At 39.6% G+C, this 18,477-nt stretch overlaps 1 protein-coding gene across 1 annotated transcript in view; it reads left to right on the top strand.

Annotated features, from left to right (window-relative positions):
• Positions 1-18,477, top strand: part of PLCE1 (phospholipase C epsilon 1) — a 294,291-nt gene that overhangs the window by 228,384 nt on the left and 47,430 nt on the right. Inside the window, exons 7-15 of the mRNA XM_090277947.1 lie at positions 866-1,541; positions 5,863-6,045; positions 9,032-9,149; positions 9,729-9,882; positions 12,425-12,547; positions 12,633-12,769; positions 14,808-15,046; positions 16,626-16,687; positions 16,771-16,936. Of these exons, the coding sequence (XP_090134073.1) occupies positions 866-1,541; positions 5,863-6,045; positions 9,032-9,149; positions 9,729-9,882; positions 12,425-12,547; positions 12,633-12,769; positions 14,808-15,046; positions 16,626-16,687; positions 16,771-16,936 (1,858 nt within the window). The remainder of the gene's footprint in view (positions 1-865; positions 1,542-5,862; positions 6,046-9,031; positions 9,150-9,728; positions 9,883-12,424; positions 12,548-12,632; positions 12,770-14,807; positions 15,047-16,625; positions 16,688-16,770; positions 16,937-18,477) is intronic.

Raw genomic sequence — 18,477 nt, 5'->3', positions numbered from 1 at the left:
GACTATATTTCCCAATGAGTGCCATTGAATTTATTATACTTTTTTAAAGATTTTACTTATTTATTTTTAGAGAGAGGGGAAGGGAGAAAGAGAGAGAAACATTGTTGTGTGCAAGAGAGACATTGATCGGTTGGTTGCCTCTTGCATGCCCCCAACCAGGGACTGGCCTATCACCCAGGCATGTGCCATGACTGGGAACAGAACCAGCATCCTTTCAGTTTGCAAGATGATGCTCAACCTGCTGAGCCACACCAGTCAGGGCTATCGTATTTTATTTTAACAGAAGCTTTTCTCAGGCCAGCTTATTAAGTCTTATTTTGCCTATCTTAGTTCCATTGTATTCAGGTCATGAGTTAATGATCAAGTAGAAGACAAACAAACCTAGTGATGAAGATCCCAGGCTAATGAGTCAGACATACCAGAATCTTGCCTTGGGTAGGCCTCTTCTGACCTGGGTAACCTGGAATGAATTACTTACCCCTTCTGAACCTCAGGTATCCTCAAAAGTTAAAAATAAAAAGAACTAGAAATGTTACTTCACAAGAAGGTCAAATTAAGTACAAAAATATATGTAAAAAATTTAACCTTTTCCTGACACAAGAGGGAATATTAATATATAATGAAGATTATTGTTATTGATATTAAAATACAATAACTGATCTATTATGCCTGTGATCACAGTATTGCTAAATATAAGGTTTTAGAATACAGCTGTAAAAAATTACTCTGCAACTTTTAGCATTTTATGCTTCCTATGCTAATTTGACTTCTTAGTGCAATGAAAAATTATGTCCACAGTGAAAAGCTTTGTGTTGTTGTCGCTTCTGATTATAAGACAGACCAAACTGGTATCTCTTTCCATTAGGTTTACAATTGGAGATTTGCTGGATACAGAAAATGACATATTTGAGCAGCCCAAAGAATGGGACCCTCATGGATTAGAAGAGCCTCAGAAGGCCTTTGACCATGGGACAGAGCTCATCCCGTGGTACGTCCTGTCCATCCGAGCTGATGTGCACCAGTTCCTGCTGCAAGGGGCCACAGTTATCCACTATGACCAGGACACACACCTCTCTGCCCGCTGCTTCCTCCAGCTCCAGCCTGACAACAGCACCTTGACTTGGATAAAACCCACCACTGCCTCCCCAGCCAGTGCTAAAGCAAAACTTGGTGTGCTTAGTAACACATCTGAACCTGGCAAATTCCCATTATTGGGCAGCGCTGGATTAAGTGCCCTGGTGGAGGGGGTCTTAGATCTGTTTTCAGCAAAGGCTGTGTACATGGGACACCCTAGCATTGATATACACACCGTGTGTGTTCAGAACAAACTGAGTAACATGTTTCTCTCAGAGACGGGTGTGACACTGCTCTATGGGCTTCAGACCACTGACAATAGATTATTGCATTTTGTGGCACCAAAGCACACAGCTAAGATGCTCTTCAGCGGGTTGTTGGAACTCACTAGAGCTGTGAGGAAGATGAGGAAGTTCCCTGACCAAAGACAGCAGTGGCTGCGGAAACAATATGTCAGCCTGTATCAGGTAAGGGGTACAGCCTTCCCTCTTCCCTTAATAGCATAATTCTCTTGTAAGCACACACTTGGCAACTAGACTATCAGGGCTCATTCTCCCAGCTCTGTTACTTCCTACCTGAGTGATAGTGGGCAGCTTTTACTTAACCTCTCTGCGCTCAGGCTCTTATCTATAAAATGAGAATAACAGCAATACCTACTCATAGGGTGGCTATGAGGTTTAATTTAATCAATATGTGTAAAGCCATAATGTAAATTCATATGTATAAAAGATCGTGACTCGTAGTGGCTCCCATTATTATTTTGTATGAAAATAGTGACTGTGGTCATTGTAGTTCTGGCATCTTGAAAGAAACCAGTTAATGTAAAAGCATTTTCCCTTAAAGTTTCCACTGAAAATATTGTAATCTGAATACTTTTGTTATTAAGTAGGGACTAACTGATACATTGGAAACCTCCACGTTGGGAATAAAAATCCTGCCTCATCACCTAATATGATACGTGACTCTCAGAGAGTTATTTAATAACTGTGTATTTCTGTCTAACTATAGAACTTCTAATGTCAAAAGAAATTTTCCCAAATATGAGCCGACTCATACATGGCAGTTCTGCCTAGTCAGGTTTGTCATGGCAGCAGCCCTTAGGAAGTAGTTTCTCACAGTGGGCTGCCGAAACTGAGTTTCTCATTAACCCCAAATTATCAGGTACTATAACCCCACCCCTACTGTGTTCACGATTGGGCTGAAGGAGGTAATGAGAAGAGACACCAACCTAGGTATGTGCCCTGACTGGGAATCGAACCTGCAACCTTTCAATTACAGGATGATGCTTCAACCAACTGAGCCACACTGGCTAGGCCAAAACTCTTTTCTACATGAGCCGCCCAGTAAGACAGGCACCATGTCTTTCAAACAGACACTCAAGATTTTTTTTTTTTTTTTTTTTTTTTGGTGAAAAATGTCCACAAACTGACCATTTTCCTATCATATAAACCAATTCTCAAACTGTCTCAGGGAACATTAAAATGATACTATTTTAGCACTTGGAGAACAGAAGGTCAAACAGGGGTCCCCAACCCCATGGGCCCCGGACCAGTACCAATCCGTTGTCTGTTAGAAACAGGCCACACAGCAGGAGGTGAGCAGCAGACTAGCAAAACCTGGCTGGCATTACCACCTGAGCTCCGCCTCCTGTCTACCCACCACCCATACCCGTGCCCCATCTGTGGAAAAATTGTCTTTCATGAAACCAATCCCTGGTGCCAAAAAGATTGGGGACTGATAGGCATCATGCTAAATGCCCCTCTTGGTGACTTATAATAAGGCTTAGCTCATTTAATACTCTGATAAGTCCTAAGTACAAAAGAACCCTATAAATATATCTATAAGTTGAAGAAATTTATGAAAAGTCTTGGGTTCTTCCAAAATTCTTTTAATGGCCCTATAAGAGTATTTCTTTATTTCCTAGTCTGGGAAGGACATGTATAGAAAATAATATTTCCAACATCGAAGTCCCCTTGTGTAATGAACGCATGTGAAGTTACCTTCAAATACAGGTATCTTAATACTCGTAAACAAAAATTGATGTAATGGAAATAATAACAGGAGGTAAAGCAAAAGACAAGAAGAAATAGTGGCATTTGTAATGAAGCAGTAAAGTAAAACAAAGTAAACCATGCAGAGATTTGATATGGAATGTAGAGGAAAGACTGGTATCAAACTTTGATTCAAGGTTATCATGGGCAGAATTAAGAACCCATAATCCTGGGTATTTGGAAAGATCTCTGGGGAGCTGAGAAGTTTAAATACAGGATTATCAGGTGAACTTCTTTGGTAGTAAGCAACAGAAACAGATTCTGGCTATCTTCAAGAAAAATCAGGACTTATTCAAAGGATTAGATTAACAGTCTTCAAGGTATCATGTGCAAGGATATGCTAAGAGGTAAAAGTGCATGAATATGTTTTAAGGAACCAATTTCCTAATCCTCGACTTCCAAGTGAACTTTTTCCTAAATCTCACAATAGTCCTTCTCCAAATTAAAAATAGAAGATGTATCCTTCACTCATCCCAAACGATTTTAGTTTTGTATAAGATGAAAGAAAGATTAAACTAAGGCATCCTGCCTTTTTCAGGCCTAAAAAATTTTCATTAAGAAAGCTTGGCCCAAGTTAGGATGTTCTGATTTAGAAAAACCAAAGTAGTAAAGACTGATTCTTTTGCATGCAGAAGGTAACTGGGTCTATTAAATTTTTATTAAAGACTTTATTTTTTAGAGAAGTTTTAGGTTTACAATAAAACTGAAAGGAAGGTACAGAGATTTTCCATAAACCTCCCACTGCCACGCATGCATAGGCTCCCCCATTATCAACAGCACTCACCAAAATGGTACCTTTTTTTTACAAAGAAGGAACCTCCATTGACACATCGTAATCACCCAAAGTCCGTAGTTTACCTTAGAGTTCCCTCTGGTTATGTTTACTTGCCATCTGTTGTCTTTGCTGTTATGTCTGTTCAGGTCTTTGGTCTTTGGCCAATTTTTTTTCCTTCTTATTGTTGAATGCTAAGATTTCTTTGTGTATTTTGGATAATAGTCCTTAGCAGATGTTTCTTTTGCAAATTTTCCCCCAGTCTGTGGCTTGTCTCCTAATTATCTTGATAGTGTCTTTTGCAGAGCAGAAGTTTTACATTTTAATGAAGGGGTTATTAAATTTTTTAATGTGTTAGTTAAAACCCATAGACAAAATTTTTACAAAAAATTTTTTTAGGTTTAAAGTATGTTATTCAATAAGGTAGTTAAAACCCAGTTATGAAATTGGGTCATGAAATGCTTATTCTACTTTGAAGTCAATTGTAGTGACTTGTTAACCAGGACTGTCTTGAGCAGGCCTGCACCAGGTGGGATGAGCTCCAACCATCTTCATTCTCTGCACCGCTGCCTTCAAGACTCTTCTTCCAGGGATCGAGGTTCCAGTTGCCTTATTTGGATTTGGTGTCAACCATTGGTCAAGGGATGTTCCACCATGGTTGACAGACCCATAACTGTATCCAGCAAAGAAGAGATAAAGTAATATTGGAGTATGGTTAGAATAAAAAGAAATGATTAGTGGACAGGTATAAACTACAGATATCCAACATAAGAAAGCACCAAAGGGTTTTCCCACATCAGGTATACAGTTTGTTCAGCATCATGAACAGTCATAAAATCAGATAGTCATTAAACATTAGGATAAAGGAGCAGGCACACACACACACAAAGCATCTTTATTATTTACAAAGCAAAATCCATTTACAACCACTTCTTTGGAACTACAAAGGAGGACTAGCCTTAAAAGTTTGCACAAAATAAAGACAGTAAATGGGAAGTAATTTTAGAAGAGCCCTTTTGTACAATCTGTGAACTATCAATATCTTTAATTCATATGCAACTTTTTGTAGCTTTATTAACTAGCTTTCCTGGCTTATAAGGAGAATTTTTGACCATTGTTAATTGAACAATTAATATTTAATTCAATAAATAAATTCTTGCTGCTACTCACTACATGTTATACTTAGTTGCCTTAGGAAAAGCAGCTATTTATTATAGATCATTGCCTACCCTTCTAATGTGTTTTTGCTGGTTACGGCATCATAATATGCATGGTATTCTGAGGCCCTTGGACTCTCTATCCTTGTATAGTAGTCACTTGAGAGGCTGGCAGTCTAAACTATTTGAGGTGCTCCCCAGAGCCCTCCAAAGTGAATTTTAAGTATGCCACATATTTCTTTTCTTTTTTTTTTTTACTGTGTGGTTGCCTCTCACTCGCGGCCCCAGCTGGGGACCTGACTGCCACATATTTCAAGGCAGACTGTCCCAAGCATCAAACTCTGTGAAAATATACCTGTAGTAATGCAATAGCAAATAGGACTGATTTTACTTAAATAGGTTCACACACACAACCCACCCCACAAAGTCCTCCAAAACCCTAATTTGTGAAGTACATCTTAAGGAATTTTTTTATAGTGGTAATTCCAAAACATAACCTCTAAAACAAGAAAGGAAAAATTTTTTTGTTAATCCCAGTTGAACATGGCCCTGTTAAAGCATATCACTGGAACTCAAGAGGGATGTGACCAGGACTACAGAGGATATGATGAAATCCTCAACAAAGAGTCCTGACAATTAGAAAACAGAGCCACATGGGTGGCCAGATTGTTGTTCTTCAGTAGCTGCCTGTGCTCTTCCACCCCTGGGAATTTACTGGGAGCCATTAATATATTTATTTCCCCATTGCTTGCTGTCCTCTTCTGTGTTCAGCATGTGTTTTTTTGTTTGTTTGTTTTTTGTTTTACAGGAGGATGGACGGTATGAAGGCCCAACTTTGGCTCATGCTGTGGAGCTGTTTGGTGGAAGAAGGTGGAATACTCGAAATCCCAGCCCTGGGACATCAGCAAAAAGTGCCGAGAAGCCAAACATGCAGAGGAACAATACCTTGGGCCTCAGCACTACCAAGAAAAAGAAGAAAATGCTTATGAGGGTAGAGTGTTACCTGTTTTTTAATCATTAGACCAAATCATCCAAAATCATCATTGTATGTTCTATATCACCATAAATGATTTTAGGTATTTTGGTTGGGAACAAGATGAGGTATAAAACAAACAAAATGCAAGGGCTTACCAAGCACCTCCTGGGTGCCAACCTCAGTACTAGGAACTGAGTCAACACCAGGAAAAAGTCAGAGTCGAGAGAGGGACACAGACATGTTAACTAACACAGTGAGATCTAAGAACTCATTGTCAAGCAGTCTGCAAAGTGCTGTAGGAGCAGAGAGAAGGAAGAGATAGGGCTGAGAGGCAGGCAGAAAAGACTTCACTGAGAAGTTGACGGATGGGTCTTAAAGGCTGAACAGGAATTTACCAAACAGACAACATAGGGAAAAGCATCCCAGGCAGCTGAGCCAGCAGAGAGGCATGAAAGATTCGGCTTGCTCAGGGAAGCACATGTAGCTGGAGCAGGGCCTTGTGGTGGGCAAGGAAAGGCTAGAAAGGAACGGGGATCAGATTAGAAAGGTCTTAGAGGACCTGCTAAATGTTGTAGAACACAATTTAAAATGGATGATCAAGAGAAACAACCTAAATGTTTATCCACAAATGAAGAATAAAGAAAAGGTGATATACCACCACCCTGCCCCTGCACAGCTGATCCTCCAAGGAGGGTGGAGGTTGGTGGCCAGTGGTCACAGCCAAACCTTGCAGCTGACAGACCTGGATAAATCCCTCCATTGACCTGCCAACAGCAATCAAGTCTCAACTACAAGAGGAGGGTGTACTCAGCCCACACAAAGGGCTCACCGCGAGTACCCAGCTTGGGTGATAGGGGAGGCTGTGCCACTGGACCCCTGTAAGACATCACTACACTTGGCCACACTACCAAGACACAGAATCAAAGCAGCTCCACCTAATACATAGAAACAAACACAGGGAGGCTGCCAAAATGAGGAGACAAAGAGACATGGCCCAAATGAAAAACAGATCAAAACTCCAGAGGAAGAACCAAACAAATTGGAAATAAGCAGTCTATTAGATGCAGAGTTCAAAATACTGTTTATAAGGTTGCTCAAGGAACTTAGTGAGGACCTCAATAGCATTAAAAAGATCCAGTCAGAAATGAAGGTTACATTAAGTGAAATAAAGAACAATTTACAAGGAAACAACAGTAGAGTAGATGAAGCCCAGAATCAAATCAATGATTTGGAACATAAGGAATCAAAAACAACCAATCAGAACAACAAGAAGAAAAAAGAATCCAAAAAAAAGAGGATAGCATGAACAGCCTATGGGACAACTTCAAGCATTCCAACATTCACATTATAGGAGTGCCAGAAGGAGAAGAGAAAGAGCAAGAAATTAGAAATCTATTTGAAAAAATAATGAAAGAAAACTTATCTAATTTGGTGAAGGAAATATAGACATGCAAGTCCAGGAAGCACAGAGTCCCAAACAAGATGGATACAAAGAGGTCTACTCTAAGACACATCATAATTAAAATGCCAAAGGTTAAAGATAAAGAGAGAATCTTAAAAGCATCAAGAGAAAAGAAGAGAGTTACCTACAGGGGAATTCCCATAAGACTGTGAACTGATTTCTCAAAACAAACTTTGCAGGCTAGAAAGGATTGGCAAGAAGTATTCAAAGTCATGAGAAGCAGAAACCTACAGCCAAGATCACTCTACCCAGCAAAGCTATCATTTAGAATTGAAGGGCAGATAAAAAGCTTCCCAGACAAGAAAAACACTAAAGGAGTTCATCATCACCAAACCATTATTATATGAAATGTTAAAGGAACTTATTTCAGAAAGAGAAGGTCAAAACTATGAACAATAAACTGGAAAAAAATACATATATATCAACAATTGAATCTAAAAAATAAACTAAGCAAACAAGAAGAACAGAGACAGAATCATGGATATAAAGAACACTTTGATGGTCGCCAGATGGGAAGGGGGTGTGGGGGAATGAGTGAAGAGGTGAGGGAATTAAGAAGTACAAATAGGTAGTTACAGAAGAGCTGTGGGGATGTAAAGTACAGTATAGGAAACGGAGTAGCCAAAGAGCTTATATGCATGACCCATGGATATGAACAATGGAGTAGGGGTGTTGGGTGGAGGGGGACCAAGAGGGAAAATCGAGACAACTGTAATAACATAATCAATGAAATATAATTAAGGAAAAAAGAAAAGATGCTATATACATACAATGAAATATTATTCAATTTGAAAAATGAAGGAAATTCTTTCATATGTTACAACATGAGTGAGCCTTGAGGACATTATCCTAATGAAATAAGCCAGTCACATAAGGACAAATATTGCACGATCCCACTTACATGAGGGGTCAAACTCTTAGAAACTGAAAGTAGAATGGTGGTGTTCAGGGACTGGAGGGAAGGGGAGAAAAGGGGGTTGTTGAATGGGTAGAGTCTCAATTTTACAAGATGAGAAAGTTCTAGAGATCTGTTGCACAACAAGGTACGTATAGTTAGCACTATCCTCCTGCACTCTTTAAAATGATTAAGATGGTAAATTTTATGTTATGTTTTTATCATAATAAATATGTATTTATCACTGTGTATTATATATTTCATGATATTCATTATCACTATAACATGATAATATATTTTCTCCATGGTTACCTCGAAAAAGTATCACTCTTTGCAGATGGGAAGCTGTTGATGCCTAAATTGAATTTCATCTGCTTTATAACTCTGTCTCTACATGGGGATTCCAGGGTCATATGCCTCCTTTCATGAGCCCCCTCCCCTGAGGAGTACTGCTTTATAGTGAAGGACAGATGGAATAATATTCCATGAGAGTACTTGGCCAGCCTTCACGTGGGTCTTCAGTGGGTTCACTGAGGGGAGGCAGTCTTGCAGGTGGCTCCGTCAGAATACAGGGACGGCCCGAACTAAAGCAGTGATGGGAGAGAAATACAGAATGTGAAACATAGTGCGTTTTGTGTTCCCAGGGGGAGAGTGGAGAGGCGACCGACGATGAGATGGCCACTCGGAAGGCCAAAATGCACAAAGAGTGTCGGAGCTTGAGTGGTTCTGATCCTCAAGACATTAATGAGCAAGAAGAATCAGGTAAAGCAGCAGCATATTCACAGGTGAAATTTTTGTGGGAAATATATACATTTGGGTTTAAAACATGATTTAAGGATAGTGGACATTCTTAACAGAACTCTTTATCTTGTTAAATATACTTACCTTTGTTTTAACTAGATGATGGAACCCAAGAGGTATTTCTGCAGGCACAATGTACTTGGAAGAAAACTTTCATTACTTAACTTGCCATTATTGGCAGGGAGTTTTAGTTCTACAAGATACAATTTGATGGGTCAGACAAGTGATTCTCAATCCCAGCTGGCTATTAGAGCTTTTTAAAACACCTACCTGGATGCCTTGGCCACAGCCCCGCCACTGATTTGGATGCTGTGGCTGGGATCTACACACCTTTTAAGCTCTCAGATGACTATCATGTGCACCAGGGTTGAGAACCCACCAGATGAGTCTGTCATCAGAATACTTTGATGCTCCTTGTGTAGAAATTGCCTGCACAGAGTGACTTGCTCAGAGATTCAGAAGTGTCTTTGGTTTTTATTTGATCTCTGAGAGAAAGTGTAATTGGGGTCATTATTTCTTTTTTGTATCTCCATCTCACAGAGGCGAATGCCATCACAAGCCTGCCTAACCTTCTCCCTTCCCGAAGAGCCCACTCTCTGACCACGGCTGGGTCCCCTAATTTGGCTGCCGGGACCTCATCTCCCATCAGGCCAGTGTCCTCCCCTGTGCTGTCTTCAAACAAGAGCCCATGCAGGTGGGGCCTTAACATGATAAAAACAGAAGGACCCTTCACATCATTCGAGTTGTCTATCAGGGGTCTTCTCCCAATGCTCTGTGGAAAGACTGTCTCAAATTTTGACTTAACAATTACAATAAGAACTGAAAACACCCAGATTTTTTAATGCTCCTACTTTTCCTGATTTTATACTCCTATCTTCTCATATGACTACAATTGCTCCTAATTATGTGACACACCAACCTTTCAAAGGTCAATAGCAATAACAAAACCTGAGCTGTGATTCTCCAAATTAGCATTGTCCAGTATAGTAACCACTAGCCACAGGGGGAAAAGTGGCTATTTAAATTAATTTAAATTAAATTAAATTAAACCCTGTTCCTTAGTCACACTAACCACATTAAAAGTGTCTCATAGCCACAGTGGCTGGTGGCTGCTGTACTGAACAGTGCAGATACAGAATATTTCTATCATTGAAAAAAGTTGTATTGAATTGCACTGCTCTAAAGGAAGAATAAATTAAGTTTTAAAGTAAGCTGCTTGACCCTTTGCTAATGGGTAAAATATATTTAACACTCTTCTCATTTCTAAGATAAGATATACATGTTCGGAGAAAGGAATATATTATAGTAAGTTGGATATGTTTAGATAATTTCAAAGCTGGTATTATAGTAAATTATTTCATAAGGTCCATGCAAATTACAGATTTAAAACAACATCTACCCTCTCAGAAGAACTAATATTAGAATGAAAGACTTTCAAAGGAGTCAGAATGCCACACCATCTTCCTCAGCCCCACTAAAGATTAAGAAATGCAGAGATTCCAGACAGATCCAAGATAAAACAAGCACTCCACTTTATCAAAGAGAAGGGTGGGAGGAGGAAATGGGTCTGTGCAGACATCGGTTTTGGAAACATTCATTACACACATACCCACTACAGTAAACCATTTTTTAAAGGGAAGCATTATTTCACATTGTGTATAATGAACATAATTTATGCTTCATACACTCGGGTGCACTTAGTGAAACTGGGCCAAGGATACCTGGGAATTCTTTGTATCACTCTTGCAAGTTTTCTGTAAGTTTAGGTGTGTAACACAATTAAAAGTTATAAAGAATCAGAATTCTGTTCATTATATTTCAGCCTCTACAGTATCCCAGGTAAATAAAATAGACAGGTAACTGGGATTAAGTAGCCTTTCCCTTTATTTCAATCATTCCTGAGCAGGAAAAGGAAGGACAGAATAAGAGAGGGAACTCTTTTTAAAGAGGCAGAAGTAGAGAAACTAACATATCAGATGCAAGATCACAGGGCCTCTCAGGCCCACAGCCCACCAAGTATTCTAAAACAGAAAAAAAAGACAAGACAGGAGAAGAAAACCCAGCTCAGATCCTGTTCTAGGAGAAAGCAAGACTGAAGGCAAGAGTGGACAAATGGAGTTTCCTAACGTCAGAGGGGGTGGGTGCCTGCAGACAGTGGCTGAACCTGGAACTGGAAGGAAGACAGGGAATTATTTGTTTAAATGCAAATGATAAATCCCTTCATGGGACCTTTTTCCTCTTCCTGCAGCTCCATGCTCTGTTTCCCACATTACATGGGGGAATCTATAACTTTTCCCCTCAAAATAATGTAAGTCTAGCTTTTTGTAATACTCTTCTTTTAACCTGCAGATGTCAACAGAAAATAATTTTCCATGAGTAAACATCATTAGCAGGATTGAGGGTAAATGGGCTCTTCATTACAATATTCTCTATACTTCCTTATATATTGAAATATATATTTGATATTTCTAAAGTGAAATAAAAAGACAAAACCAGAAATGAAAGAAAAAGAAAGATCCTGTTCACTGATTTGGTGAACAACTAGACAAAACATTTCTCTATACTATCAGGGAACCAGTATAGAAACTGAAAAAATGTTGTGAAACAGCCAGACTGAATTTTTGATCTAGTTGACTGATAATTTTATATTGAATAGATACAGCCTTGGCAGGTGTAAATACAATCCTAGACAGAATTGGCTTATTTCCATTCTTAATATTTTTCTGACTCCAATTTTCCATTAGTATTAAAAACCCTTCCCTGTTTTCATCTAAGAACTAGTTTAAAAAGGAAAAAGAGAAGACATTAATACATTTAAGACATTCTTCTTAAATGTGTTTCTGTAATTCAGGATATAGGGAAAAACATGCATAATTTTCCACAGGTTATAACTGAATAATTTGGGGCTCTTTTTTTAATGACTTTTCTTCAAAGACTCTCAGTTTACATTTTCCCCCCAGTGACCTGTGATTTCAAAGAACTGTTTGATTAGTAGAGGCATATTCAGCTCAGCCTTATGCCCTTATTAAATAGACTGTAAACACGAAGTGGTTTCCATGAACAATTTTTATCTCCTCTGACATAATATAGATTAATTTTGAGAGAAATGAAAATAGCCTCCACCCTATGACTTGCAGTCCATCTCTTCCGTCCTATTGCTAATGAGAGAAGGTCCTTTGGGGCAGAATGACAACAATCGCCTCGTTCTGCCCATTAAGGCCATGTCTTTGTTGCAGTGCTTGGAGCAGCAGCAGCTGGCACGGGCGCATCAAAGGCGGAATGAAAGGCTTTCAGAGCTTCATGGTTTCAGACAGTAACATGAGTTTTGTTGAATTTGTTGAGCTGTTCAAGTCCTTCAGGTATGACATGCTTCCTTCTTACCCTTTCTCAGCTCCACATTTTCACAACAGTACTAAATGGGAGGCGTTCTCATCCCTCCCCCAGTGTCAGGAGCCGCAAGGACCTGAAGGACCTCTTCGACCTCTACGCTGTGCCCTGCAACCGATCGGGCTCCGGGTCGACCCCGCTCTACACCAACCTAACCATTGATGAAGACACCAGTGGTCTTCAGCCTGACCTAGGTTTGTGTAACAATTTAATCTTTCTCTTTGAGACCTTTCTGTCTAAAAATCCAGGGTTAGAGATCCTATCACACAGACCGTCAGCCTGTCCTACATGGTGTGCTGTTACCTGGGGCATGGCAAAACATTTGGAGAATTTTTCCAAGGTGTCATTGCATCTGAGACAAAGAAATCCATCACTGTGTGGGTCTGTCCATGTATTTCAGGATATTTCACCAACAGAGCCCTCCACTTATTCTAGCAGCCAAAAACACTTTCCTGCTCATTTCACATGTCCACTGGGTGTGTGGTGTGTCCCAGGTGAGAACCGCCAGCCTCTTCCCTGCCTACAGGCAGGTGGGCGCTCAACCTCATGGTGGGAGTTGTCTACCCTTTAATAATGAGAGTCTTTAGTGACCTCAGCATCCAGGATATTTTCTCAAATATGTAACATCCAGGACATTTTCCCAAATATGTAAACCAGAATGCCTAGTTCTAGCCCACTCACCGCCCCCACCATCACCAGCACCACCAATGCATTTTAAAGGCTGTTAGCTTTCTCTTCTGTTCTTGCTGGAAAACATAAACACAAAGAAGTCAAAACAAAAGAGCTGCCCTCTTTCATGCAGTTGCTTTAATGCTAAGAATATTAACCTTTTTCAGCTTTAGTCATCGTATGTACATAACCATGGATTAGTCAACCTGTTACACTTTTTAAAAATTTAATAGGTTTTTTTAGAGCAATGTTAGATTTACAGAAAAAGAGCACAAAGCACAGAGTTCACATATATACCACCCCACACAACTTCCGCTGTTATTAATATCTTACATATTTGTTTCAGGGAGCCAACATTGATATATTATTATTAACTGAAGTCCATAGTTTACATTAGTGTTCACTGTTTGTGTTGTACGTTCTGTGGGCTTTGACATAAATAAAATGACATGTATCCACCTTTACAGTGTTATACAGAATAGTTTCACTGCCCTAAAAATCCCACCCTCCCTTCTTCTGCACCCCTGGCAACCATTGATTTTGTTTCTTTTTTACATTCTCCATAATATTGCCTTTTTCAGAATGTCATATACTTAGGATTATACAGTATGTAGCCTTTTCAGACAGGCTTCTTTCTCTTAGCAATACACATTTAAGGTTTCACTATGTCTTTTCATGGCTTGATAGTTCATTTCCTTTTATAGCTGAATAATATTTCGTTGTATGGATTTATCACCGTTTATTCACCAATGGAAGGACTTTCTGGTTGCTTCCAAGTCTTAGCAATTGTAAATAAAGCTGCTGTCAATATTGTATGTAGGTTTTAATATACATTTAAGTTTTCACCTCATGTGAGTAAACACCTAGGAACATAATTGCTGGATTGTAAAATTAGCCTATGTTTAGCTCTGTAGGAAACTGCCAGACTGTCTTCAAAGTGACTAGAATTAAAATGACTGGCCATACTGAAGCTGGTGTCAGTGTGGAGCAACCGGAGCCTTGCTGGTGGGAATGTAAGATGGTGCAGCCACTTCAGAAGAGAGTTGGGCTGTTTCTTACAAATTAACATCCCCTTATCACACCATCCAGCAACTGCACTCCTTGGTGTTTACCGAAACAAATGAAAATTTATATTCACACAGAGACCTGCACACAAATGTGTGCAGTTACACTTTTAAAGTACAGAAAAACTGTAATTTTAAAGGTATATCTTTAGTCTCTGAAAATATAAAAATGTAATAGTTATTCTTTAAAACCAAAGTCCAGATTCAGCCTAAAATCCTCAAGTGAATGTACATTTAGTTCCCCTCTAATACCAAAGCTTGTGGACTTTCAGGTTCATCAATCTAGCTCTCTCTTAGTTTCTTTTCTTTATTCATTGATTCCTTTTATATTCCTCTACTCTGTGAAGCCAGGAATAAGCACTGAGTTTGATGGCTTGTTTAGATAGATTGGTGAAGAGTTTCTCCAGCTTGATAAAGCCACAGCACCATTATCTCCCAAATGAACTTCATGAAAGATGCTGTCTAGTTTGTCCATGTTCTGTGGATGGTTCCATTTCAGATTTGTTGACCAGAAATGTCTCGGATTTGGGGTTGTTCATTAAGAGTAAACAGCAGCTGTCAGACAACCAGAGGCAGATCTCTGATGCCATTGCTGCTGCAAGTATCGTGACAAATGGCACAGGGGTCGAGAGCACGTCCCTGGGCGTATTTGGGATTGGCATACTTCAGCTCAATGACTTCCTAGTGAATTGCCAAGGAGAACACTGCACTTACGATGAAATCCTCAGCATCATCCAGGTATGTACCTGTTTCTTGTGCCCACATGTATAAAGCCCCTGACTATTCTAATTATTTTCTACCAAATATTTACTCTTTCTATACTTCTTTTCAAAGACCCTGAAGTTTAAGGCAGAAATAGAGGGTTTTGGGTTTTTTTTTAAATACCAAGTACATGGGTTCTTATTTAACATATGATTAACATAGGTCCCAAGCCTTCTGTTACTCAGTGACTGTGGTAAGACATCAGTATATGATTCCTTCTTATTGTTTAGCACATGCAATAGAACTAGTAATCTAGGTTTTCAGTCTCTTTGATCATTTAACAAATGTTTGTCTGCTCCTACTATGGGCCCAGCTCTGTTCCAGGACCTGGGAATATAGCAGTAAATAAGATCAAGTCCTGGCCCTCACCACAGCTTCCATGCAAGTGGGTGAGGCAAACAAGAAACCAATAAAGATACAGGGTGGGGCAAAAGTAGCTTTACAAGTTGAGAGTTTGTGAAACAGAGTTTACTCTTTTATTATTACTTATTAATTATTGTATTTTTTTGTACGAACAACTGTAAACCTACTTTTGCCCCACCTTGTATAATGTAATTTCAGGTAATAATGGGATCTAGAAAGTATGGAGCAGAGGAGAGGGATGGAGCAGTGCAGGAGGTGATGCTTGGGCTGAGCCCGGAACGAGTAAGCTATTGAAGGTCTGAGGAGAGAACTTTCCAGACAGGGAGCAGCAAGCTCAAAGACCAAGGCAGGAGCGAGCTTAGGGTTTACAAGAAACAATAAAAAAACTGTGTCATGGTTGCTACATAAGCCTCAGGGACAACATCAGACATGATTTCAGACAGGTAGGCTAGGTGTTTGGGCTGCAGTAAGGAGTTTGACTGAAGTCCATGAGAAAGAGGGAGCTAATGGAAATTTCTGAGCTGGGGAGTAAGTCATATGACTTGATTGCTTTTTGTAAGAGGTCACTCTGACTTCACTGGAGAATGACCTGTGCTGGGGAAAGAGTGGCAGCAGAGAGACTAGCAGGAAGCTTTCATAAGTAACCCAGGCAAGATACGGTGACGGCTGCAACTAGAGTGGGTAGGAGGTTGTGGGGTGAGACAGTTCATTGTGGCTGGGTGGATTAGCTCTCCAGCAATGGGAGTTGCTCACTGGAAATACTTCAAATGTAGGATGATTGTCACATGCAGAGTGCTCACTGTAAGGTTATTGAGTACAGGCACTATATGAAGTGCTCTGTGGGAATCATCTCGTTTCATCTCTCCCTGACGCTGTGATAGCTGCTGTTATTATCCCCATTTTCACCTGAATTAACCGATAGCAGCTGTTTCCATATAAATCAGCCTTATTCTTTTCTCTTGCTCTCCTTCTTCTCTTAAATAAATATGCTTTGTATAATAAACTCACTTATAACAAATGTTTTCTTTGGGACTAAGAAACTACATCTTACCACCGCGTAACTAAATTAGTTCAAATATTTGGTTTAGATGTTTCCTGATGAAAACAGAACAGCTTTAAAAAATGATGTGGTGGTTTTCTTCCCCCCTTAGTTTCCTTTACCTAAATAACACTCTTTTTGTATCCCTTGCAGAAGTTTGAGCCTAGCGTTAGTATGTGTCATCAGGGCCTAATGTCATTTGAAGGATTTGCAAGGTAACTTTTAAAATACCTTTGCCCATCATTTAAGAGTGTGCATTTTTTCCCATGCAATCCTAAGAAAATTTGTTTCCTCCTAGGTTTCTGATGGATAAAGATAACTTTGCCTCGAAAAATGATGAGTCACAGGAGAACATTAAAGAATTACAACTGCCCCTGTCCTATTACTACATTGAGTCTTCACACAATACCTACCTCACAGGCCATCAGCTCAAAGGAGAATCCTCAGTAGAACTCTACAGCCAGGTACTGAGAATGCCACTTAGGATCTGATTTTCAGTAAACCTTATTTATATAACCCCCAAAGTCACAAAAACCTGACCCCAGGTTCCTGTAAAGAACTTATGAACTACTACATGTGAAACATGAGGAAGTATGATGTGTGGGAAAACAGCCTATGTACATACAGTTGTTTTCTTTTCTTCTTTTTGTTTTCTTTTTTCCTGCTGTCTATACTTAACCTTTATTCTAGGCAACCAAAAAAACAAAAGTATTTGTTTGAGACTCATAGCTTTTAGATCCTAGTTAGTTTGACCTACTCCTACTAAAATTAGATTTTCCCATGGGAAAGTTATCTAATCATTTCCCTAAATGCTAAATAAATCAATATATTGTAGTGGGAATGCATAGTTAGCAAATTCAACTCTCTACGAAGTTATTCCCGAAGTATTGGTTGTTTTGCTTTGCAATTTATGAGACAAGCAATCCATCCCTATGGTAACCAACTTAAGAAAAGAAAAATCTGCACAGACTGTCGGCACTGTCCCCACAAACTTAATTCAAGGGGATGTTCTGGGAAACTCAGGAGGTTCTCTGGACTAAAAAGAAAGCACATGCTTTCTACCTAAACATCCAACTCTCAATGATCTTCAGTTGCCTCCTTGTTATATTTACTGCAAATTCCTAGTGTCTGCTGCCTGTTTGCAGAACTCCTACAAGAAGCAATCAATCAGAAAGGAGCTAGGTTAGGTCCTAGGAATAGAAGTGCATGATGGAGTGTGTGGGAAGAGAGGGAAGTTCAAGTGTGAAAATTGCCATTGTATTGTTTACCCGAGCCCTGCAGACCTGAGGTTCCGTTGTTCTCCAGATTAGTCCACATATTCCTCAAAGCATGGACCAAACTTCTGTCCCAAAATTTATCTAGTACGGAATGTGTGTTCTAAACTCTAAAATCTAAGCAACTTTTCTTATGAAATGAAGATGTCCTTGGAATAGTGATTTTCAAACTAGGAGTTCTGTCAAGGGGCCTCAGCTGCTCACACTGAGATGGGCAAGCAGTAGAGCAGGAAGGTCCCATACCTGTGCCCCCTGCGGCTGAAGTCCTGCCCTTTTATGTGCTGTACATATTGGCCCTGTATTTGCACAGAGAATTCCAAGGTTAAAGAAGTTTGAAATCCATTGTTCTAGAGGGAAAAAATTAAGGAAGAGAGAGAATCTCTCATCTCTCCCAAGAAAATAAGCAAAATTTAATTAGCTTTTATTCCTACTCCACATTCCTATTTGAAAGAGTTTTTTTTTTTAACTCCTTAACGTTACACCCCAAGTAAAAGTTGCCACAGCTTTTGAATAAGGCACAGAAACCCCTCAAATAGACTCACAGATGTGATTAAACCTAGTATGAATATTCCTTTAATCTTATTTCTTACCACTCTCTTCCTCAGCCCTTCTGATTACTACCTAACGTTACTCTATGGGACAGAGGGGAACCGGAAAAAAGCACTGTTCTCATCTGGAATTTCCAGCTCTGGTTTTTCCTTTCTAGACATACATGGAGGCCATAAGGTGAA

This window comes from Furipterus horrens, unplaced genomic scaffold (assembly GCF_987537825.1).
Source record: "Furipterus horrens unplaced genomic scaffold, mFurHor1.1.pri manual_scaffold_5, whole genome shotgun sequence".
NCBI lineage: Eukaryota > Metazoa > Chordata > Mammalia > Chiroptera > Furipteridae > Furipterus > Furipterus horrens.
Note: the sequence above shows the minus strand (reverse complement) of the source record. Positions and strands in the feature narration are given on the sequence as shown.